Source organism: Pan troglodytes, chromosome 16 (assembly GCF_028858775.2).
Source record: "Pan troglodytes isolate AG18354 chromosome 16, NHGRI_mPanTro3-v2.0_pri, whole genome shotgun sequence".
Taxonomy (NCBI): Eukaryota; Metazoa; Chordata; class Mammalia; order Primates; family Hominidae; genus Pan; species Pan troglodytes.
Genome location: NC_072414.2, coordinates 44,413,556 through 44,437,414, shown reverse-complemented (window position 1 = coordinate 44,437,414; position 23,859 = coordinate 44,413,556). Strand labels below are relative to the sequence as shown.

Here is a 23,859-nt window from a genome sequence, read left to right as displayed (position 1 = left end):
CTCACGCCTGTAATCCCAGCACTTTGGGAGGCTGAGGTGGGTGGATCACTTGAAGTCAGGAGTTCGAGACCAGCCTGGCCAACATGGTGAAACCCCGTCTCTACTAAAAATACAAAAATTAGCCAGGCGTGGTGGCGCGTGCCTGTAATCCAAGGTACTCAGGAGGCTGAGGCAGGAAAATCGCTTGAACCCGGGAGACAGAGTTTGCAGTGAGCCGAGATCGTGCCATTGCACTCCAGCCTGGGCAACAGAGTAAGACTCTGTCTCAAAAAAAAAAAAAAAAAAAAAGAAAAGAAAAGAAAAGAAAAAAAAAGAAATACCTGGGACTGGGTAGTTAATAAAGAAAAGAGGTTTGATTAGCTCCCGATTCCACATGCTATATAGGATGTATGGCTGTGGAGGCCTCAGGAAATTTACAATCATGGCAGAAGGTTAAGGGAAGCAGGCACAGCTGGAGCATGAGGACAAGAGAGGGTGGGAGGTGCTGCTACACACTTTTAAACAACCCGATCTTGCTATAATTCGCTATCACAAGAACAGCACTAAAGGAGAAATCCTCCCCCGTGATCCAGTCACCTCCCACCAGGACCCATCTTCAACACTGGGGATCACAATTTGACATGAGATTTGGGTTGGGACACAGACTCAAACCGTATCATTCTGCTACTGGCGCCTCCCAAATCTTATGTCCTCACATTGCAAAATACAATTCCCAATAGTCCAAAGTCTTAACTTATTCCAGCATTAACTCAAAAATCCAAAATCTCATTTGAGACAAGACTAGTCCCTTTTGCCTATGAGCCTGTAAAATAAAAAACAAGTTAGTTACTTCCAAGATATAATGGAGGTACAGGCATTGAGTAAATACTCCCTTTCCAAATGGGAGAAATCAGCCAAAAGAAGGGGCCTACAAACCTCATGCAAGTACAAAACCCAGCAGGACAGTCATTAAATCCCAGCAGGACAGTCATTAAATCTTAAAGTTCCAAAAGAATCTCCTTTGTCTCTCTGTCTCACATCCAAGGCACACTGATGCAAGGAGTGGGCCCACAAGGCCTTAGGCAGCTCCACCTCTGTGGCTTTGCAGGGCTCTGCCCCCCCACGGCTGCTCTCAGGGGCTGGGATTGAGTGCCTTTGGCTTTTCCAGGCACATGGTGTAAGCTGTCACTGTCTTTACCATTCTGGGGTCTGGAGGACAGTAGCCATCTTCTCACAGCTCCACTAGGCAGTGCCCCAACCCCACATTTCCCTCCTACATTGCCCTACTAGAGGTTCTCCATGAGGGCTCTGCCTCTGCAGCAGGCTTCTGTGTGGACTTCCAGGCTTTTCCATACATCTTCTTAAATCTAGCCAGATTGATTCTCTTGGACACTTTGCTGCTTAGAAATTTCTTCCACCAGATACTCTAAATCATCTCTCTCAAGTTCAAGGTTCCACAGATCCCTAGAGCAAGGGCACAATGCCATCAGTCTCTTTCCTAAAGCATAGCATGAGTGACCTTTACCCCAGTTCCCAATAAGTTCCTCATTTCCATCTGAGACCCTCTCAGCCTTGCCTTCACTGTGCATATCCCTATCAGCATTTTGGTCATAACCATTCAATAGGTCTCTAGGAAGTTCCAAACTTTCCCTCATCTTCCTGTCTTCTTCTGAGCACTCCAAACTGTTTCAACCTCTGCCCATTACCCAGGTCTAAAGCCACTTCCACATTTTCAGGTATCTTTATAGCAATGCCCCACACCTCATCACCAGTTTTCTGTATTAGTTTGTTCTTGCATTGCTATAAAGAAATACCTGGGACTGGGAATTTATAAGGAAAAGAGGTTTAATTGGCTCATGGTTCTGCAGGATGTACAGAAACCATGGCTGGGGAGGCCTCAGGAAGCTTCCACTCATGGTAGAAGGCAAAAGGGGAGTGGGCACATCACATGGCAAGGATTGGGGAGAGAGAAAGCAAGAGAGAGAGCGAGAGTGTGAGTGAGTGATAACGATCTTGTGAGAACTCACTATCACGAAGACAGCACCAAGCCATGAGGGAGCCGCCCCCATGATCCAAACACCTTCCACCAGGCCCTACCTCCAGCATTAGGGATTATAATTTAAGATAAGATTGGGTGAGGACCAATATCCAAACCATATCATTCCTCCCCTGACCCCTTCCAAATCTCATGTCCTTCTCACATTGCAAAATACAATCACACCTTCCCGACAGTCCCCCAAAGCCTTGACTCATTCTACTATTAACTCAGAAGTCCAAATCCAAAGTCTTATCTGAGACTTTTCTCCTTCCACCTCTGAGCCCATAAAATCAAAACAAGTTGACTACTGCCAAGATACCGTGGGTTATGGATATTTCTCCCATTCCAAAAGGGAGAAATTGGCCAAAAGAAAGGGGCTACAGACAAGTTTGAAACCTAGCAGGGCAATCATTAAATCTTAAAGATTCAAGATAATCCTGTCTGACTACACGTCCCATCCAGGGCACACTGATAGGAAGAGTGGGTTCCCAAGGCCTTGGGCAGCTCTTTGTCTGTGGCTTTGTAGGGTTCAGCCCCTAGGGCTGTTCTTATGGGTTGGAGTTGAATGCCTGTGGCTTTTCTAGGCTGAAGGTGCAAGGTGCCAGTGGATTTACGATTCTGGGATCTGGAGGATGGTGGCCCCCTTCTCACAGCTCCACTAGGCAATGCCCCCTTGCAACTCTGTATAGGGCCTCCAACCCCACATTTTCCTTTGGCACTGCCCTAGTAGAGGTTCTCTATGAGGGCTTTGCCCCTGCAGGAGGCTTTTGCCTCGGCACCCAGGCTTTCTCATACATCCTCTGAAATCTAAGTGGAGGCTGCCAAACATTCTTCACTTTTTATTCTGTACACCTACAGGCTTAACACCACATGGAATCTGCTAAGCTTTATGGCTTGCATTCTTCAAAGTGGCAGCTCGAGCTGTACCCCGGCTTTTTTGACCCTTGGCTGGAGCTGGAGCTGGAGCAGCCAGCACGCAGGAAGCAGAGCTCTGAGGCTGTGCAGGGTAGTGGGGCCCTAGGCCTGGCCCTCTACACCATAATGTCCTCCTAGGCCTCTGGGCCTGTGGTGGGAGGGGCTGCTGGGAAGGTCTCCGAAATGCCTTCCAGGCCTTTTCCCCATTGACTTGGCTATTAGCACTTGTCTCTCTTTTAGCTATGCAAATTTCTCTAGCAAATGGTTGCTGCTCCACAGCCTGCTTGGATTTCTCTCTTGAAAAAGCTATCTCTGCCACATGGCCAGCCTGCAAATTTTCCAAACTTTTATGCTCTGCTTCCTGCTTAAATATATATTCCAACTTTAAGTCGCTTCTTTGCTCCTGTACCTGAGTGTAGGCTGTTCGAAGCAGTCGGGCCACATCTTGAATGCTTTTCTGCCTTGAAATTTCTTCTGCCAGATACCTTAAATCATCACTCTGAAGTTCAGTTCCACAGATCCCCTAGGGCAGGGGCCACAGTGTAGCCAAGTTCTTTGGTAAGGCATAACACACGTGACCTTTGTTCCAGTTCCAATAAGTTCCACATTTCTGTCTGAGACCTTCTCAGCCTGGCCTTCACTGTCTGGATCACTATCAGCATTTTGGTCACAACCATTTAACCAGTCTCTAAGAATTCCAAACTTTCTTTCTTCTTCCTGTCTTCTTCTGAGCCTTCCATATGCTTCCAACCTCTGCTGTTACCTAGTTCCAAAGTTGCTTCTACATTTTCAGTTATCTGTATGTGAGGCAATCCCTCACTCCTAGTACCAATTTTTTGCGTTAGTTCATTCTTGCGTTGCTATAAAGAAAGACCTGAGACTGGGTAAGTTATAAGAAAAGGGGTTTAATTGGCTTACGGTTCTGCAGGCTGTACATGAAGCATGGCGGCATCTGCTTCTAGGGAGGCCTCAGGGAGCTTTCACGGTGGAAAGCAAGGCAGGAGCAGACACATCACATGGCAAAAAGCAGGAGCAAGAGACAGAGAAGGTGGGCGGAGGTTGCAGCACATTTTAAAATGCCCAGATCTCACGAGAACTCACTATCACAAAGGCAGTAGCAAGCCATGAGGGATCTGCCCACATGATTCAAATACCTCCCACCGGGCCTCACCTCCAGCATTGGGGATTACATTTCAACATGGGATTCGGGCAGGGACAAATATCCAAACTGTGTCATTTCCCAAGTTAGCAAAAGACCTAGAAGTGTCGATTCCCAAAGCTGGGGAGCAACACAAAGGGAGCTGCCTGTTATAAGTGGGAGGGAAATACATACCGGCACCTGTCTATTATTTCCCAGGTACTGTTTTGGCACCTTATCCATATTGTCTTATATAATGTATGTGTTGTTTGATGTTTAATGCCATGATTCCTTCAATCTTACCATGTTAAGACATTTTAGTTAAAATTTAAAAAATTACCCATGACTTCTTTCATCACTACATCATTTATCAGGGTGATAGATAGTCTATGTGGGAGGAAGACCCCTATATAAAGAGGCCTGTACATATTTAATATGACTTCCATTTAATACTTTTTTCTACATTGACAACAAGTGTTGAAAATGATAGGAAAGTGTGAGTTGTTTTGCTTAGTTGAGCAACTTTGGTCCCAATCAGGAGAAAGTGATTCAATGAGATTGTGTTTTTCTTATTCTTCCTTATACAACCTAATCATTTTGAAATCAGAGATCTTTCTCGGTTTGAATTCTGCTTCTGCCATTTATTAGCTGAGTGACTTTGGGGCAAGTTATCTAAATTCTCTCAAGTGTTTTGTTGAATAAGGAACTTCTTTAATAATAATTATAAAGCATATTATGAGATTAAGTAAAGTTAGGACTTTTCTTTATCCTGATCAAAGTCCTGTGATGAATACAACCTATATAGTTCGTTTCCCTGTTGGTGATTCTGTTTTACCTTCGATTATTTTAATTATTTAGAATTTTGTGGTTTAAAATACCACCAGCTAATTATAGATGGAAATACTAATTTTTCTTGATATGCATATTAACACTGTTCTTAAGAAGTGAGATTTAGTTCTGAAAATAATCTTTACATGAATGTTAAATAACTACAGTGTCTAAAAATACTCATTCCAAAGCTCTGTCATCTCACATAAAATTTTAGAAAAATAAGAATATTTAATTTTTGCTACTTAATGGTGACAAAGCATATCCATCAATTTGCAAGTTCTTGTTTTCTTCCTAAATTTAAAATGATAATTTCAGTGTCTGGAGGGAGCTGACTTGAACTTGATTTTCCTTTTATTTTTTGGAGACAGAGTCTTGCTCTGTTGCCCAGGCTGGAGTGTAGTGGCACAATCTCGGCTCACTGCAACCTCTGCCTCTCAGGTTCAAGCAATTCTTGTGCCTCAGCCTCCCAAGTAGCTGGGACTGTGCAGGTGCGTGTCACCACTCCCAGTTAATTTTTTGTATTTTAGTAGAGACGGGGTTTCACCATGTTGCCCAGGCTGGTCTTGAACTCCTGAGCTCAGACAATCCACCCGCCTCGGCCTCCCAAAGTGTGATTTACTTTTTTTTTTTTTTTTGAGATGGAGTCCTGCCCTGTCGCCCAGGCTAAAGTGCAGTGGCACAGTCTCAGCTCACTGCAACCTCTGCTTCCCTGGTTCAAACAGTTCTGCCTCAGCCTCCCGAGTAGCTAGGATTACAGGCGCCCACCACCATGCCCAGCTAATTTTTGTGTTTTTAGTAGAGACAGGGTTTCTCCATGTTGGCCAGGCTGGTCTCGAACTCCTAACCTCGTGATCTACCCGCCTCAGCCTCCCAAAGTGAAGCGTGATTTACTTTTAAACCAGGTACATTTCACAGTATATGCAAGGTAACTTGCAGAGTCAGCAAAAAAATAAAAATTTTAAGTCAACCCTATGATTTTGTTCATTTATAGAAGTTCATGAACCTGAGCTCATTCATTAAAATTTTAGTCTTCAGCATCCTCAGATTGTTTTTTTGCTGTTATTGACTAACCTCATTTTTGGTAGAGCCTTCATTCTCTTGTCAGAGCTCATTGGAACACTGCAGGATGGATGGCAAGCTGATTGGCATGGCTTTGACATGTTGTCTTAGATGAGACATTCTTAAGTTTCACCAGATGACATGGGCCAGTTTAATAGCTGTTTTCATTATGATACCAAGAACAATTTGGGGGTGGAGGAGGGGAATTCCTTCATAATAAAATCTACTGTTTTGGCTAGGCACGGTGGCTCACGCCTGTAATCCCAGCACTTTGGGAGGCCAAGGCAGGCGGATCACAAGGTCAGGAGATCGAGACCGTCCTGGCTAACACGGTGAAACCCTTTCTTTACTAAAAATTAGCCAGGATTGGTGGCATGCACTTGTATTGTAGTCCCAGCTACTTGGGAGGCTGAGGGAAGAGAATCGCTCGAACCTGGGAGGTGGAGGTTGCAGTGAGCCGAGATCGTGCCACTGCACTCCAGCCTGGGCAACAGAGCAAGACTCTGTCTCAAAAAAAAAACAAAAAACAAAACTGTTTTAACAATGGGTGGGCATAGTGGAGTAGAAAGAATGTATGGCTCCTAGAGTAGACTTGGAACTTCATCTCTATCATGTTTAAGGTTTAAGCCTCAATAGCTGTTAAAATGGGTTAGTACTGGGGTTAGTTATTGTGATTATTTGAATGAAATTATACATGTAAAATACCTGGGCCTCTACTGGCACACAAAAGGTGCTCAATAAATGTTAGCTCTGGTTCCTTATAAGCCTTTGCTAAGTCCTGTCAAGCAGAGTTGGTTGTCATTCAGCTCCTCGGCAGCATTTCTGTGACGCTGCAGTGAGGTACAGGACACTTCTGCTCTTCACTTCTCGACTCTACCCAGAATGCACCATGTGTTCAGCACTCCACACCCCTTTTTTCTCTTACACCCATTTTACTGTGACCCCTTGCCCTGATCTAGACCCTCTGGCTTTCCTTTCTTCCCATCTGTCCCCCTCCTTGCTGCTCCAGGAGATGGCTGGTGGAGGTGGTGGCGCTAGCATTTCTTTTCCTTCTTAGGAAGGAATTTGTGGTAGGGTTTGGGTGGGGACTGAATCTCTGTTCTGGAGGTTTGGGGTAGCTTCCACTCTAAACACATGAACATGAAGGGAAGAGTTGTGGGTTTGTCGGGGGTGGGAGGAGAGAAAAGGATTTCTCATTACTTCTCTGCTCCCCACATGCCTAGCTCTTTTTCCTTCTGTCACACAAATATTTCTTACATAACTGTCTAATGCATCATGCATATTCTCTGTTTCTGGAAATTACAGAGCCTTTCAGAAGATTTTGGGAGTGTTTGGTAAGACCGATAATTCTTTTTGTCCACCCTCTTGGAAGCTAAGAACACTCATATAACAAAAGTTTTTTGAAAAATTATTATGGGCAGTCCCTGCTGAATAGACAGAGTTGAAAAAGATACAGCTCTCCTTGCAAGGAGCTCACAGTCTTTAGAGATAGGCACCCAAAGTCTTTATTTAGTGGGATAAGGATTCTAGCAGAAGATCGTATAAGGTAATAGAGATGTTGAGAATGGAGAGCCAAATGAGGAGAAGAAGTCAGGAAAAGCCTGTTAGAGGAGGTGGCACTTGAACACAGAATTGAGGAATAAATAGGAGCTTGCTGCTGAAGAGGGAAGAGATTGTGTTTCAGATGGAGGAAACAGCTACAGCAAAGGCTTACAAGTGTGAAACAGCATGGCTTGTTCAGGGTATAGCAAACGCATAGTTTTCTGTGACTGGAGAATAGAAGTGGCAAGTGAAAATTGGTGGGTAGCGGGATGAAATGTTTAAGAATATATTCCATCAAGGGCCTTCAATAGCGTAAGTAATGTTCTACTTATGAACCTAAGTGGTGGGCATATGGAAGTTCATTACATCATTCTTTCATTCAACAAATTATTTATGTATACACACACACACACAGAGACACACACACACACACATCCTCTTGTATGACATATTTCACAACAAATTTAAAAAATACAAAATACACCATTACTAAGGGGGGCAATTTTCTAGATTTCCTAGTTTCTTTAATAATTTTTGTTTCCTTTTTTCTGGGGAGCTCATCATGTGCCTTTAGAATAGTAGTTCCTGAATTTTTTATACCAAAAACATGCTCTAAAGACTATATGAATTACTTAGTAATCATGTGGAACATCCACATTAATGTCAGATTTCAGAGGAGGGGGTATTGGTGACGTTTCAGGATTTCTTCCCTGCTTTAGTTCAAAGCCCAGAGGAGCACTTAGTTTTTGTAATATGCTTGTTTGAATTGTGACATAAAGCACTCATTTTTGCAAACATTCACAATGGGCTATCGAAAGTGAGCCATGGCCGATTCTGAATTGCCAAGCTGCTCATGATTTAATACAGAAGCTAATAAAGATGTGCACATGTGCTATAAAGCAAATAATGTATATGGGAGTTAGGGGGAGAAGAGAGAAGATCATATGGGTCAAATTCTTTGGGTTTTGAGGGCTGGTCAGTTTACTCTGTTAATGCTGTTAGTTTTGTTCCCAAAAGTGTCTGGGGCATCAGAAGCAACTGCTTTTGGTGCCCACACCCTCAGTGTTCCTTGACAGACAAAACGCAAGTTAGCAAAACTTCCAGTGAGTCATCTGCATCAATCAAGGGCCTCTTCAGTGTTGTCATCGTGGTAAGATACCAAAAGAAAGATGACTGGTGGGCCAGGTGCGGTGACTCATGCCTTTAATCCTAGCACTTTGAGAGGCCGAGGTGGGCAGATCACCTGAGGTCAGGGGTTCAAGACCAGCCTGGCCAACATGGCGAAGCCCCGTCTCTACTAATAATATAAAAATTAGCCAGGTGTTGTGGTGCATGCCTGTAATCCCGGCTACTTGGGAGGCTGAGGCAGGAGAATCGCTTGAACCTGGGAGGCAAAGGTAGCAGTGAGCAGAGATTGTGCCACTGCACTCCAGCCTGGGCAACAGAGCAAGACTCCATCTCAAAAAAAAAAAAAAATGAAAAAGAAAAAAAAAAGATGGCTGGTGCCTCCTTAAACATGCAAGGCTGGGTGTAACCCCCAAGAAGGTGCAAGGGCAGTGCTGGGTGAGCCAACACTGTTTGGTGCCTCTCTCTGGCATGTTCCAGTGCCAGCATGTCCCTTGAACGTGCCTTTCTTGTGCTCTTCTTTTAGACTCTGTCAAAATTACCTCATTGCTGCCAGGCAGGCCTCATTAAATTGTATTGTGGAAGGACAGATGTCTTTTATTTTCCTTGCAAGCTATTATGCAGGTTAAATCTGTGCTAGCATTATTTTCTCAGATTTTAGCTATTATAAAATTTAGTCCGTCTTCATTTTATTCTCATTCTGATTTTTTGTCAAGTGGTTCATTTGAATTGTCACAAATCTTTGATGTGTGTTTACATTTTATGTAGTTTAGGTTTATTTTCTCATTTCTCCCTCCCTAGGTTTTTTCTTTAATCACAATACCTCAAATCTCAGGCTCTTTTTCCTTCTCCTACCAGTTTCTACATCATTATTTACTTTTTCTTTACCTACTAGTTCATGAGTCTCTCTTCTTTAAGCCTCTGATTCATGCCCCATCTCAACCCTGCTTGGTGGCCTCAAACTCTAGTATGGCTTCATGGAAAATCCTGAGCTAAGCCTGTGGAATGTTGCCAATTTTTCTCACCTCTTTTCCTTGCCTTACCTTATCTCAGTCTTAAATAAAATCAACATGTATGTGCTGCCCACAAACTATGGGCCAGGAACTTGGCTGACCTCAAAGGGGATTCAAAGATGGCTTTGAAAGAGTATATAGTCTGGTATGGAAGGTAGGTAGATTCATAAATAACTAAAATAAGGTTTCAGGTAGCATAAGTGAGATGTTTGAGAGACTCTCACAAGATAATGAGGGACTAGATCTAGAGTAGTGTGAGTGGAGAAGAGGAAACGGGGATCACTGAAAGAGAGCCTAACCCTTTGTTGGCTAATCATGACAGAATCCAGCTACATGACAGGGTTACTGGGTCGTCCTTGCTCCCAGAGCTCCCAAGATGGTGGCAGGCCACTTCCAAAACGGCGGCGGGCCACTTCCAAGATGGTGGCAAGCCTCATGTTCTCTGTCCTGGGGTTCTTGGCCTCACGGATTCCAAGGAATGGAATCTTGGGCCATGCGGTGAGTGTTACAGCTCTATTAGAAGCCGTGGGTCACGGAAGAGAAACGTGGAACCCAGTGACTGACTAGTGTTCAGCTCGATTAGGACGAACCCGGGCACTTAGCCATGCAGGAATAATGGCAAGCCTGTAGCCCTATCGGGAGCAGCAGTGGGCGCCTAGCTGGATCAGGAGTACAGCAGACACCCTGCTGGATCCACCCTGTGGAAGTCAGCCACAGGTCTGTGACGGTGGCAAACAGCAGTGGTGGACGGCGAGCGAAAGCTCAGCTGGAGCCGTAACAAACACAGACCAAAAGAAAGTGCAGTTGCAAGATTTAATAGAGTGAAGACAGAGCTCCCATACAAAGGGAGGGGACCCAAAGAGGGTAGCCGTTGCCGGCTGGAATGCCTGGGTTTATATCCCGATCATTGTCCCTCCCGCTGTGCTCTTAGGCGATAGATGATTAGCTATTTCTTTACCTCCTGTTTTTGCCTAATTAGCATTTTAGTGAGCTCTCTGATGGCTCGGGTGTGAGCTAAGTTGCAAGCCCCATGTTTAAAGGTGGACGCGGTCACCTTCCCAGCTAGGCTTAGGGATTCTTAGTCTGCCTAGGAAATCCAGCTAGTCCTGTCTCTCAACAGGGGCTTTCCCTTGCCTTGCTGGGGCTGTGTCCAGTTTGATTCACTTTGGCCAGGGATATTGTTTTCTAACTGCTTCTTTTTCACCAGGAGGGCCTTCTGCAGACTAAGTAGGCAGTGTCTATCCTTGTTTGATTCCTGCCCGACTCACACTGTGTCCCATTTCTAGGTTCCTCATGCGTTCCAGTGGCCTTGTCTTCTTGCCTGCCTTCCCCTAGTCTTCTCACCGGATGTGACTGGACAAGTTTAGTTCTATTCCTGCCATGTGTATTTGCTTTGCGGCCTGGGGGAAGAGTGGGAGGCAGGGTTGGAAGTGATGAAAGCAGTAGGAAGTGGCATGTCAGGTTGAGATTTCCCTGTTTCAGCATCTAAGGTATATATCCTCAAACTGACCCCCTTCTGGCGTAGTTGTTTCTGCAGAGTCACTGATCTCATTGGTTAAGATGGAAAAGAACCACAGAAAGGCAATGGTAATAATAGAATGGTTTCTGACCTATTTCTCCTTGGATGCTTTCCTCAGAGGTAAAGCTAAGATAAAGAGGAAATTGGTTATCAGGGTGGTGTTCAGTGTTTAAATATCTTGCTTTTGGTGAATATGAGGGTCTTATCCTCCCACTGCTTATCTGTAAGTGTTGTTAACATCTAGCCCTTGGAAATCTGGTCTTTGGCAAAGTATCTACTTTTTGCAAAATACTTGTGGAAATCTGAGCTGGAGCTCCCTACTAACACAGAACATGAAGGCACTTTCTAGATTTAAAGTCTCCTCATGCTTCTACAAACTCACTTGGACCCATTTTCCTTTTTTGTGTTTTCATCAGTCAAGGTGATAGGTCATTTCATGATTCTGAATATCTCTCTCTCTCTCTCTTTTTTTTTTTTTTGAGATGGAGTCTTGCTCTGTTGCCCAGGCTGGAGTGCAGTGACTTGATCTTAGCTCACTGCAACCTCTACCTCCTGGGCTCAAGTAATCCTCCCACCTCAGCCTCCTGAGTAGCTGGGATTACAGGCACGAACCACCATGCCTGGCTAATTTTTGTATTTTTAGTAGAGGTGGGGTTTCACCATGTTGGTCAGGCTGGTCTCTAACTCCTGAGCTCAAGTGATCCGCCTGCCTAAGCCTCCCAAAGAGCTGGGATTACAGGCATGAGCCACCGTGCCCAGCCCGACTCTTAATCTCTTTATATTTATATATCTTTTCTGGAACCAGTAGTGCCTTCCAGAGAAAGCTACAAAAGTGCTGTCTTTGTAAAGTAAGCTTCAGAGTGGGAGCAGTTAGTACATAGAAATATTTATTGCATGAGTAAGGCTTTAGTGGTATGTACAGATATTACTCAGTTTATGGACTGTGTCCCTGGGAAAAAAGTTGTAAAACAAATTTCAGTAACATGTTTGATATATGACATTAGAAATCACTTCCTATGGGAAAAACAGTAACAACCCCACCTTGTACTTATATATTGGTTTATACTTTTCATGAAGTTTCTATGTGCGTAAGCCTTTGCAATAAACTAGAAGACTATTGTCATCCTCATTTTATTGTTGCCTGAAATAAAGGCCAAGGCCCATCTGGTGGCCCTGGGACTAGAACGCATAGTCTAATTCCATACTCTTTCCTCTGCAAACTGTTTAGATTAAAAGTTTGTATGTGTTGGTAATAATAAGAGAAAATTAAAGCAATTGAGCGAGCTTTTAATCATGCTACTTATATTCAATTTAAAGAGATGCCTTTTATTCTGATCTTCTTTCGATAAGTTCTTACTAAGCACCAGCTCTGTGTCAGGTACTGTTCTAAGTACTGCCTGCTGTGTTGAACAACACAGACACAGAACTTATGTTCTAATGAAGAAAGAGAGATAGTAAATACGTAAACAAACAAGAACATATCAGCAGGTGATTTCAGATAGTGAATAAGAGTGCTGAAGAATGTAAAATAGAGAATGGTAATAGTAGTTTGGATTGATTTCCGCTAGAAAGGTCTGGGAAGGCCTCTCTGAAGAGGTTTACATTTGAGCTATCATATAAGTGAGAAGGAGGCAGACATAAGCAGATCTGGGAGAAGTACATTATAGAGGGCTTAACAAGAGCCAGGGTCTAGAGACAGGAGCAAACAAAACTGTGTTCCTGAAGAACTAAAATAAGATCTGCATAGTGCCGGCTTAGAGGTTGGCAGGGGAAGGAAAGGACAGGTCATGAAGGCCCTTGTAGAACACGGTAAGGGATTTGTATGTTAACTATGATGGCCAGGCCAGGTGTGGTGGCTCACGCCGTAATCCCAGCACTTTGGGAGGCCAAGGTGGGAGGATCACTCTCTGAGGCTAGGAGTTTGAGACCAGCCTGGCCAACATGGCGAATCCCTGTCTCTACTAAAAATACAACAACAACAAAAAAGTAGCCAGGTGTGGTGGCAGGCACCTGTAATCCCAGCTACTTGGGAGGCTGAGGCAGGAGAATCGCTTGAACCCCAGAAGCGGAGGCTGCAATGAGCCGAGATCATGCCATTGCACTCCAACCTGGGCAACAAGAGGAAAACTCTGTGTCAGAAAAACAGAAAACAAAAAAAACTGTGATGGCTATTTGTCCTACTGTTTTCTTGTTAAAATGTCCTTTATTTTATAAAACGATGGTGATATTAGACAGTAAATTGGTATTTATGTTGCCTCTGCTGAGTGTGAGGGCTTTAGCCTCTACTTGTCTGTAAGTGCTGCCAATAATTAATGGTTTTATAATCTTACTTGTCAAGACTAAAAGTTAGTTAATAACCTTATATCAGTCCCCAAACTTTAAGTAAAAAATTTTACCAGCCATGAAATCTAGTAGTTTGGAAACTATGGCAATATACCACAGCAGCTTCCCAATAGGAAGGCTTGAAAATATTTGTCAGTAAAGAGGTTAACATAGGCTGGGCATGGTGGCTCATGCCTGTAATCCCAGCACCTTGAGAGGCCAAGGCGGGTGGATCATGAGGTCAGGAGATTGAGACCATCCTGGCTAACACGGTGAAACCCTGTCTCTACTAAAAATACAAAAAAATTAGCTGGGTGTGGTGGCACGTGCCTATAGTCCCAGCTGCTTGGGAGGCCGAGGCAGGAGAATCACTTGAACCCAGGAGGCGGAGGTTGCAGTGAGCCGAGATTGTGCCACTGCACTCCAGCCTGGGTGACAGAGTGACAGAGTGAGACTCCGTCTCAAAAAAAAAAAAAAAAAAAAAAAAAAAAAGAGGTTAACATAATATCCAGGACAGTGGCATGGCATGCTGAAATGTTTTTCTTAATTTAAATTATCTTGAATCTCAGATCTACCTGTACTTTCGTTCACCCACTTTCTTTTCGCTTTCTCCTATCTGTAAGTTCATCACTGGGTCATATAAATTTCTCTTGTACTTGGGAATGACCTTGTTACAAGCTTCCAGAACTTTGTGCCCAGTGCTTAGAGTAGTCATTACATTATCACAGTTCTTTGGGAAGTTGCCCCATATTTAACATACTCAAATCCAAATGCTCCTTCTCAAAGCTCCAAGTAAATTAGTACCCTGATTATTGTTAAAAATGAAATCTAGAGGTGAATTTACATGAAATGAGGATACAGATACAGGCCAGAGACTGGGTTCAGTCTGGCCCATGCCAGCCATGATTGATTGTGTCATGTCTTTCCCTTGCTGGCTGAATCTAGGATTCCTGTTTTCATATGTGATTTGTTCATGAAAATGGGCATTTAGGTTTAGTGTATGCGTGTTTTAAAGGGAAATTTCTTCCCAGAGAGTCCAAGCACATAAAAACACTTCTTCAATGTGGTATTTGAAAGATTTATGCATGTTAGTATATTTTGTTCTTTTTCTTCAAAATTGACCACATAATCTTCTGGCTTATGTCCAGGGAGTATCTAGTTGAGGCAAAATATTTGCTGCTTTAGGAATCCCTGATGATTACCATGCCTTTTTCATGATGTTGAGGCTACAGGAGCTAAGCTTATTAGTGACTGGCTGTGCCATTTTTACCATTTCCCACTCATCTTTATAAAATAATGAAGGCAAAATGCTGAACAACCGTGTTTCTTCAGTTTTAAAAAATCTGTTATTTTTATTCTCCTCTTCTCCCTACTGTGATGGCTCCTGAAGGATGTCTGAGAAATCACTAAGGCTTTGCAGAGCACAGGATGCAAACCACAATAAAAAAATCCAAATTGTGGGCTGGGCACGGTGGCTCATGACTGTAATCCCAGCACTTTGGGAGGCTGAGGCAGGTGGGTCACGAGGTCAGGAGTTCGAGACCAGCCTGGCCAACATGGTGAAACCCCGTCTCTACTAAAAATACAAAAATTAGCCGGGCACAGTGGCACATGCCTGTAGTCCCAGCTACTCGTGAGGCTGAGGCAGGAGAATCACTTGAACCCGGGAGGCAGAGGTGGCAGTGAGCCGAAATCGTGCCACTGCACTCCAGCCTGGGCAACAGAGCGAGACTGTATCTCAAAAAAAAAAAAAAAAGAAAAAGAAAGAACAAAAAAATCCAAATTGTAAACCCAGCCATAAAAAGATGGCTGTGCTGTTGAAACTGGCAGAACCACAACACCATAGCTTCAAAAATAGATCTTATGTGTACATTTTAACCTAAAATTATACTTTCAGGTGGCATTTACTGTGTAAAGCAAAGTCAAGCTTTGATCATAACTGTTTTTTCAGAACACACTTTTTATATAATTTGGGAATGGTGGTGCTATGAGAGCTAAAATATTTTTTGTTTACTAATTTAAAAAGTAAATTTCAGCTGGACGTGGTGGCTCACACCTGTAATCCCAGCACTTTGGGAGGCTGAGGCGGGTGGATCACCTGAGGTCAGGAGTTTGGAGACCAGCTTGGCCAATATGGCGAAACTCCATCTTTATTAAACATAAAAAAATTAGCTGAGTGTGGTGGCAGGTGCCTGTAATTCCAGCTACTCAGGAGGCTGAGGCAGGAGAATTGCTTGAACCCAGGAGGCAGAGGTTGCTGTGAGCTGAGATCGCGCCACTGCACTCCAGCCTGGGCAACAAGAGCTTAACTCTGTCTCAAAAAAAAAAAAAAAAAAAAAAAAAGTGAATTTCATGTTGGCCAAGATTTCTTTTTTCATAAATTGTTTAATTATAAATAGTTATCATATGTTTATATATTATTGTAAAATAATTGATTTGCTAGTTTAAATTTTTTTCTTTTTGTCTTCTAGTTTGCCAGGGTTTGGATACCTGATCCAGAGGAAGTCTGGAAGTCAGCAGAGCTGCTCAAAGATTATAAGCCAGGAGATAAAGTCCTCCTGCTTCACCTCGAGGAAGGAAAGGTGAGATCTCACTTTCATTTGTTGTCATTGGCATAAAGTGAAGGGAGTTCAAAAGTGTAAATTTACTGTGAAGTAAACTCCCAATGGAAGTTAAATTTTGAACTTACCTAGAATTTTTACTTACTAAATTGGTAAAAATGGCAAACTCAGTTTTCTATCCTGATAGTGTTTTTAATGGCATAGATTAGTGAAAATAGCAGATACTTTAAAAAGCTTCTATTTTGGCCTGTGAATTTATTATGATTATCAGGTTTAGATTCACATCTAATCCTAAAACTCTTGCATTTAACTGGTGTGCTATGGGGAGTGCTTGTAGTGTTTTTAAAAAGAGGCATGGTGCCAGGTCTTAGAGGAGACTCATTGGTGGCAGCATGGAGAGCAAAACTGAGGGGAAGATACTAGTTGGGAGGAAGGCGGGGAAGAATTAGGCCAATTAGGAGGGCTTTTAATACCAAACTAGGGAATTAACTTATTTAACATTTATTGGTCATCTGCTTTGTTAGGCAAAATGTTCGGCACTTTGGAGTGAATTTTCTCATGTTAAATTTCACACCAACCCTATGGGTTGGCAGGTGATATAATCACTATTTTCCAAATAAGAAAGCCAAACTTCAAAGTCATTAAGTAGTTTTGCTCAAGGTCACACAGCCAGGAAGTGGCTTTTGGAATTTGAAGTGAGATTTGAACACAGATGACTCTAAGATGAGTGCTTATACTATTTGACTATATTGGATTTTTGCAGATTGCTGGCCATAACCAGTTGCTTAAGGTGATGTCTGCCATGTTATCCACTGTAAAGTTACTGTTTTCCCTTTGTAATTAATGAATGTCATTGTGTTGGGGCAGATGCTTTGAGGCCACTCATATATCCTGCTTCTCCTTAAACTTTGCCTGCTAATATTTGCCCAGTGTTCATTACTGTGTCTTGCCTGCAGCAAATATCGTTGTGTTCTAGTGGTGATTCTCCATTTCTTTCCTTCCTTCTATACTTATTAACTAGAATTCTTCTATAGGGAAGGAAGTATTGTTTCTCCTCTCCCATTTATTTATTACTTTAATCATTTATTTATTATGGGCTCATGGGTATTTCTTTTATTCTTTATTACTATCATTATTTATTTTATCAATTAAATTGTTCCAGCTTTGGTCATTGAGATCTCTGTTAGATTGGGTCCTTTGACTTTTTTGACAGGTCCCTATCCTTTTTTATTTTTTTTGAGGCAGGGTCTCACTTTGTCACCCAGGCTAGAGTGCAGTGGCTTGATCATGCCTCCCAGGCTCAGCCTCCCTCCCTAGTGGCTGGAACCACAGGCATGAGCCACCATGCCTGGCTAATTTTTAAATTTTTTTAGTAGAGATGGAGTCTCAATATGTTGCCCAGGCTAGTCTCGAACTCCTGAGCTCAAGCAGTCCTCCCACCTCGGTCTCCTGAAGTGCTGGGATTATAGGCATGAGCCACTGTGCCTGGCTTTTTTTTTTTTTTTTTTTTTTTTAAGATATAGCACTTCTCCTGGTACCCTAAGATACTTACCCTGTATTTCCCCTTTCCCAGCCCTGTTACCTTATATTGGAGGATAGTATTTGACAACCAAGATCTGAGCACTAGGTGTGCTCATTGCTATTGAGATGACACCACTTCTCAGCCCTCTTAGCATAGAGAGCTAGAAAAATATGTACATGGATGGATAGATAGATACTAATATGTATGCATACTATACTAATGTATACTCAACCATCTATACTTACTTTATGTCTATGTTTACATATGTATGTATGTGTTTGTATGTATGTATTTTATATATATAATGTGTTTTTAGAGATGGTTGTCTTGCTATGTTGCCCAGGCTAGTCTTGAACTGCTGGGCTCAAGAAGTCCTTTTACCTCGTCCTCCCAAAGTGCTGGGATTAAAGGCATGAGCTACTGCACTAGACTTTTTTTTTGTTGTTGTTGAGACGGAATTTTGCTCTGTCACCCAGGCTGGAGTATTGTGGTGCAATCTCGGCTCACTGCAGCCTCCACCTCCCGGGTTCACACGATTCTTGTGCCTCAGCTTCCTGAGTAGCTGGGATTACAGGCGCATGCCACCATGCCTGGCTAATTTTTGTGTTTTTAGTAGAGACAGGATTTTACCATGTTGGCCAGGCGGGTCTCGAACTCCCAACCTCAAGTGATCCACCCACCTCGGCCTCCCAAAGTGCTGGGATTACAGGCATGAGCCACTGCACCCAGCCTTGACTTTTTTAAAAAAAAATAAAACCCGTGAGTTAATAGGGATCCTTTTTTCTCCAGTCCAATGCCACCAGGTTCATTCTATTATTCTTCCTTTGATTATGTGTACTATAACTTCTCTTTTTGGTTTTCATTAGCTATATTACTTATTCATTATAGACATAAAGTTATTTCAGAATTGCTAATCCATACCCCTATAAGAAGCAGATTTGACAACCAGAGTACAGTGTCTATGTTTAATTTTATTAATCCTCAGTATTTTTTAAAAATCTAGAAATAGAATGATACATACCTTTAATAAAAGCAAGACTAGGGACAGGGGTCAAACAAGAAGAACAGACATTATAAAATTCATGAACTATTCAAGAATCATTCTCTTTTTAGAAACTATAGTCACTTAGGGTCCTAGAATAAAATAGAGAAAGCATGGCTTTTGTAATAGTAGAAGAGTATATTTATTTAATGATGTCCAGTGATTCCAGAGGAGCAGGTTATGTCCATTTAAAGCCTAACTCCAAGAAAGAAATTTCTGTGAAGATGTTACAGATCTTCTCTACCTTTCAAATTAGTGTCTTCTCTAATATTTCAATTTCAGCTTCTCCCCACACTCGCCACAAACAACCCCACCCTGTAATGAAGACTGAGGAAAGAGCTCTGGGTTGCCCTTCTGCCATTCTGGAGTCTTCTGGCTAATACCAGAACAGACAATTGTGTATTTACAGGGCCAATGCAAGGACCAGTCAGCCCCAGGCAAGGGTGATATTCTCTGATAAACAGGCAGCAAGAAATGCTGAGTGGTAAATTGTTAATTTTTCTCTCCTTTAGCATAATTCATTCAAATATGATTTGAATATTTGACCTCTCTATATATTTTTAGTATTGCCATAACTGGCTTTTTACAAAACCTTGTCCCTCCCTACAACTAAATTGAATTTTTATTCCTATTCACTTGTCCTATGTTATTTGCCCCTTTATATAGTTAAGTGACAATATTCATGGTTGGCTGTGCCATAAAGCCGTATTCCCGTGACTTTAAAGTGAATAGTGGCTAGTAATGGTCACTCACACCTGTAATCCCAGCATTTGGGAGGCCAACGCAGGAGGATCCCTTGAGGCCAGGAGTTCGAGATCAGCCTGGGCAACATAGTGAGACCCCATCTCTATTAAAAATTAACTGAATAGTACTTGTTAACTTTTGGGACCAGGAACCCCATTAAAATGTCGTTTGTTTTGTTTTGTTTTGTTTTTGTTTTTGTTTTTTTTTGAGATGGAGTCTCGCTCTGTAGCCCAGGCTGGAGTTCAGTAGCGTGATCTTGGCTCACTGCAACCTCTGCCTCCAGGGTTCAAGTGATTCTCCTGGCTCAGCCTCCCGAGTATTTGGAATTACAGGTGCCCACCACCACGCCTGGATAATTTTTGAGTTTTTAGTAGAGATGGGGTTTCACCATGTTGGCCAGGCTGGTCTCGAACTCCTGACCTCAGGTGATCCACCCACCTCGGCCTCCCAAAGTGTTGGGATTACAGGCATGAGCCACCATGCCTGGCCAATTTTTGTATTTTTAATAAAGACGGAGTCTTGCCATGTTGGCCAGGCTGATCTCGAACTCCTGACCTCAGGTAATCCGCCCGCCTTGGCTTCCCAAAGTACTGGGATTACAGGTGTGAGCTACTGCGTCCGGCCTAAATCTGATGAATGAATAAGCATATGCACAGAAAAAACAAAAAGCAAACAAAACAAAAATCTCATGAAAACTATGAATTGTCTTGCCTCAAAAAAAGTACACATATGTGCACATACACACAGAGTGTTGCACATAATTTCAGGGGATTCTTGGGTATCTAGTGGTTTAAGGATTCCTAAGTACTTACCACATGCCAGACTTGCCTCATTTACTTTTTTACCACAACCCTGTTAGCCCATTTTACAAATGAAGGATTTGGGTGAAATACTGTAACTCAAGACCACATAAAAAGTAAGTATTAGTATCAGGATTTGAATCCTGGTCAATCTGATCCTAGAGCCAAGCTCTCGACCACTCTTTTATATTGTCCGCCACTTTTTTATAGGTAAAAGGGGTTGGAGGAGAGAAACATATTTAAAAGTTTAAAACTTCTGATTCAGTACGTGGGTGAAAAAGGTCTAGGCTATGGCTTTCAAAGTATATTAGCAAAAATTGTTAATACAAGTTGGTATGTCTAATGAAAACGCACTTCATATTGTTTCCATCTCCACCAGTTTCTGTGATATTGGAAGGTGCTAGGAAAATAATGCATTTAATAGCTGAGAAGCAAATCAGGAATAGGAAGTAAGCAAAATGCATGGGCCTCTTTCACAGTCCTTGCCATAATTCATCCAGATGCTGTGCCTTGTGCATTTTCAGGATTTGGAATACCATCTAGATCCAAAGACCAAGGAGCTGCCTCACTTACGAAATCCTGACATACTTGTTGGTGAAAATGACCTCACAGCCCTCAGCTATCTTCATGAGCCTGCTGTGCTCCATAATCTCAGAGTCCGCTTTATTGATTCCAAACTTATTTATACATATTGTGGTAAGTATGCTTTGCTTTCCGAATAGACTGTGGACTCTTTCCTCTAATGGACATAGCCATGGAAATATTGTACATGGGGAAAGCAGGCTGTGGTTGGATTTTCTCTAAGAGACAAAATCACTTGAGCGTTATCAGAAAGATTTACCAAGTTGCATTTATGCTGAATAAACTCATTTGTGACCTTACATAATTTTGCTAAAAATAAAAAGACTGGGCCCATCTTTTGGAATTTTTTTCCCCTTACAGAAGTCATATGTCAGATTTAGTGCCAAATTCACCAGTTATTTTCTTCTCTTCCAAAAACTACTACACGAAGAGTAGATGTCCAAGGACTTATCTTTGGAGCAGGTTCAAGAGATTTAGTGTTATCTTGTGGTCAATTACTCAGCCATGCAGAACTAACTTGACTCGTGGTGATTTGTCTTGCTCACTCCTGCTTGCCTGGGCCCCTGCTCATTGCAGTGTTAGCTGCCAGCCACCCAGCTCATGGTGCTTTTTATCTCTCCAAGAAATAAAGCCTCTGCATGTGTGCGTGTTTGTGTTCCTTTCCTCCTTCTCCAGCTTTCCTTCTTTTTTCTCTCTTTCCCAGTTTGTTCTTATCTTTTATTTTCTCCCTTTCCTCTGGCTATTTTTTCTCCACTGACGTCTTACCATTCTTTCACTAATCACTCTGTCCTCGGAAGCTCAAATCTGGATTTCCATTCATTCGTGTGGTATATCCAACTCAGTGCTCATGATTTCTTCATTACTCTCCTGTTTTAGACAGGAACAGCCACCTTTTCTTCTTAAAATAATTAACATCCTTTATATCATTGATACTAACTTTTCCTTTCTGGTAACTATTTCTGTTTCTCAATTGTTATTTTTCTTCCATTTTTTTTCCTTGCACATGTGTTACCTTCTCAGTGAAGTCTTGTCTGGCCACCCTATCAAGTCAGAAACCCCTCCTTACTGTCTTTCTTCCCTGCATTATTTTTTGCCTTCTTTTCCTTATTACAATTTAATCTGAGATTATGTATATGTATATTTTCTTACTTATCTTGTTAATTGTCTGAATTTCCCACTACAGTTTAAGTTCCATGAGGGTAAAGATTAGTCTTTTTTGTTTGTTTGTTTGTTTACTGTTGTAAGTTCAGCATTTAGAAAAGACTTTACACATAGTTGGAGCTGAATAAACATTTATTGAATGGACGACTTCATTAAGTTAATATACACCTACAGAAAAATTCTTAGGAAATACAGAAAAGTATAAAAAAGGAAAAACAATTATATGTAACTCACCACTGAAAAATAGCCAGTATTAATATTGATTTACATCCTTTCTCTTTGTATGCATAAGTTGATAGAAAATTGGAATCAGTCTATATATAGTTTTGTATTACGTTTTCCTATGACATTTAATATCCTTCAAAAACATGATTTGGACCAGGTGCTGTGGCTTACCCTGTAATCCCAGCACCTTGGGAGGCTGAGGTGGGCAGATCACTTGAGCCCAGGAGTTCAAGCCTGGGCAACATGGCAAAATCCTGTCTCTACAAAAAAAATACAAAAATTAGCCAGGCATGGTGTTGCGTGTCCATAGTCCCAGCTACCTGGGAGGCTGAAGTGGGAGGATTTCGTAAGCCTGGGAGGTCTAGGCTGTAGTGAGCCAAGATAGTAACATTGCACTCCAGCTTGGGTGACAGGGTGAGACCCTATCTCAAATTAAACAAACAAACATGATTTGTGGTAGTGGCTTAGTAGTCTATCATATGGATGTAACAGAATGCATTCAACTAGTCTCCTTGCCCTATATATTTTGTTTCCATTTTCACTGTTACAGATAACATTATGATAAACATCTTTGTGAAAAAAAAAAAACTCTTTGCATGAATTTCTGATTATTTCATTTGGATAAATTGTAGAAGTAAAGTGGAATTTTTGGATTAAATATATGAAGATATTTAAAGTTCTTATAACATTGCCACATTATTTTAAGCCACCTAGTCCAGTTTTTAAATGGTGTTTTAGGCAGAACTATGTATAATGGGTTCAGAGGCAAAGGCTATGATACATTTTGATCCTTGAACAATTTATTGGTTTAATATTAACTAAATTGAAATGAAGGATTGTGTTAACTGTGAGTCGCACTTTACTAAGTTTGATATGCCCATTAGGGTATCATTGACTTCTTTTTCTTTCTTGTCCCCCACCCTATTCCCAGGTATAGTCCTAGTAGCTATAAATCCCTATGAACAGCTGCCTATTTATGGAGAAGATATTATTAATGCATACAGTGGTCAGAACATGGGTGATATGGATCCACATATCTTTGCAGTAGCTGAAGAAGCTTACAAGCAAATGGCCAGGTTGGTAGAAGCTTTCATTGTTATTTTATGGCAGTTATTAGATATGATAATTTCTTCTTGCTAAGTCACATATATTTTAAAGTGAATGGCAACCTTGTAAATAATTACTAAATAAGCAGCCTTGACAAGTTTGTCTCAGGTGACTTAGATTATTATTAAATAATAAAGTGGGCCGGGTGCAGTAGCTCATGTCTGTATTCTCAGCACTTTGGGAGGCCAAGGTGGGCGAATTACCTGAGGTCAGGAGTTCGAGACTAGCCTGGCCAACATGGCGAAACCCCGCCTCTACTAAAAATGCAAAAATTAGCCGGGTGTGGAGGCACGCACCTGTAATCCCAGCTACTTGGGAGGCTGAGACAGGAGAATTGCTTGAACCTGGGAGGCAGAGGTTGCAGTGAGCCGAGATTGTGCCACTGCACTCCAACCTGGGCCACAGAGCAGGACTCTGTCTCAAAAACAAACAAACAAACAAACAAACAAACCCCTCACATTTATAAAGGGACATAGAGTTTTTAAAAACTGCCTTTGAAATTTCATCATGATCCTGTGACTAGGAAAAGACAGATGCAGATGTTATGTTTTACAGATGAAAGGATTAGTGTAGTGGTATTAAATGACCTACCCAATGTCAGTCAGCTAATGAGTAATAGACTAGAACTAAAAAG

At 42.0% G+C, this 23,859-nt stretch overlaps 1 protein-coding gene across 5 annotated transcripts in view; it reads left to right on the top strand.

Moving 5' to 3' along the window:
• Positions 1-23,859, top strand: part of MYO5A (myosin VA) — a 223,688-nt gene that overhangs the window by 80,264 nt on the left and 119,565 nt on the right. For all 5 annotated transcript variants that reach the window (XM_009429146.5, XM_009429147.5, XM_016928253.4 and 2 more), the window contains exons 2-4: positions 15,953-16,063; positions 20,675-20,846; positions 23,050-23,194. In XM_009429146.5, coding sequence (XP_009427421.3) covers positions 15,953-16,063; positions 20,675-20,846; positions 23,050-23,194 — 428 coding nt within the window. The remainder of the gene's footprint in view (positions 1-15,952; positions 16,064-20,674; positions 20,847-23,049; positions 23,195-23,859) is intronic.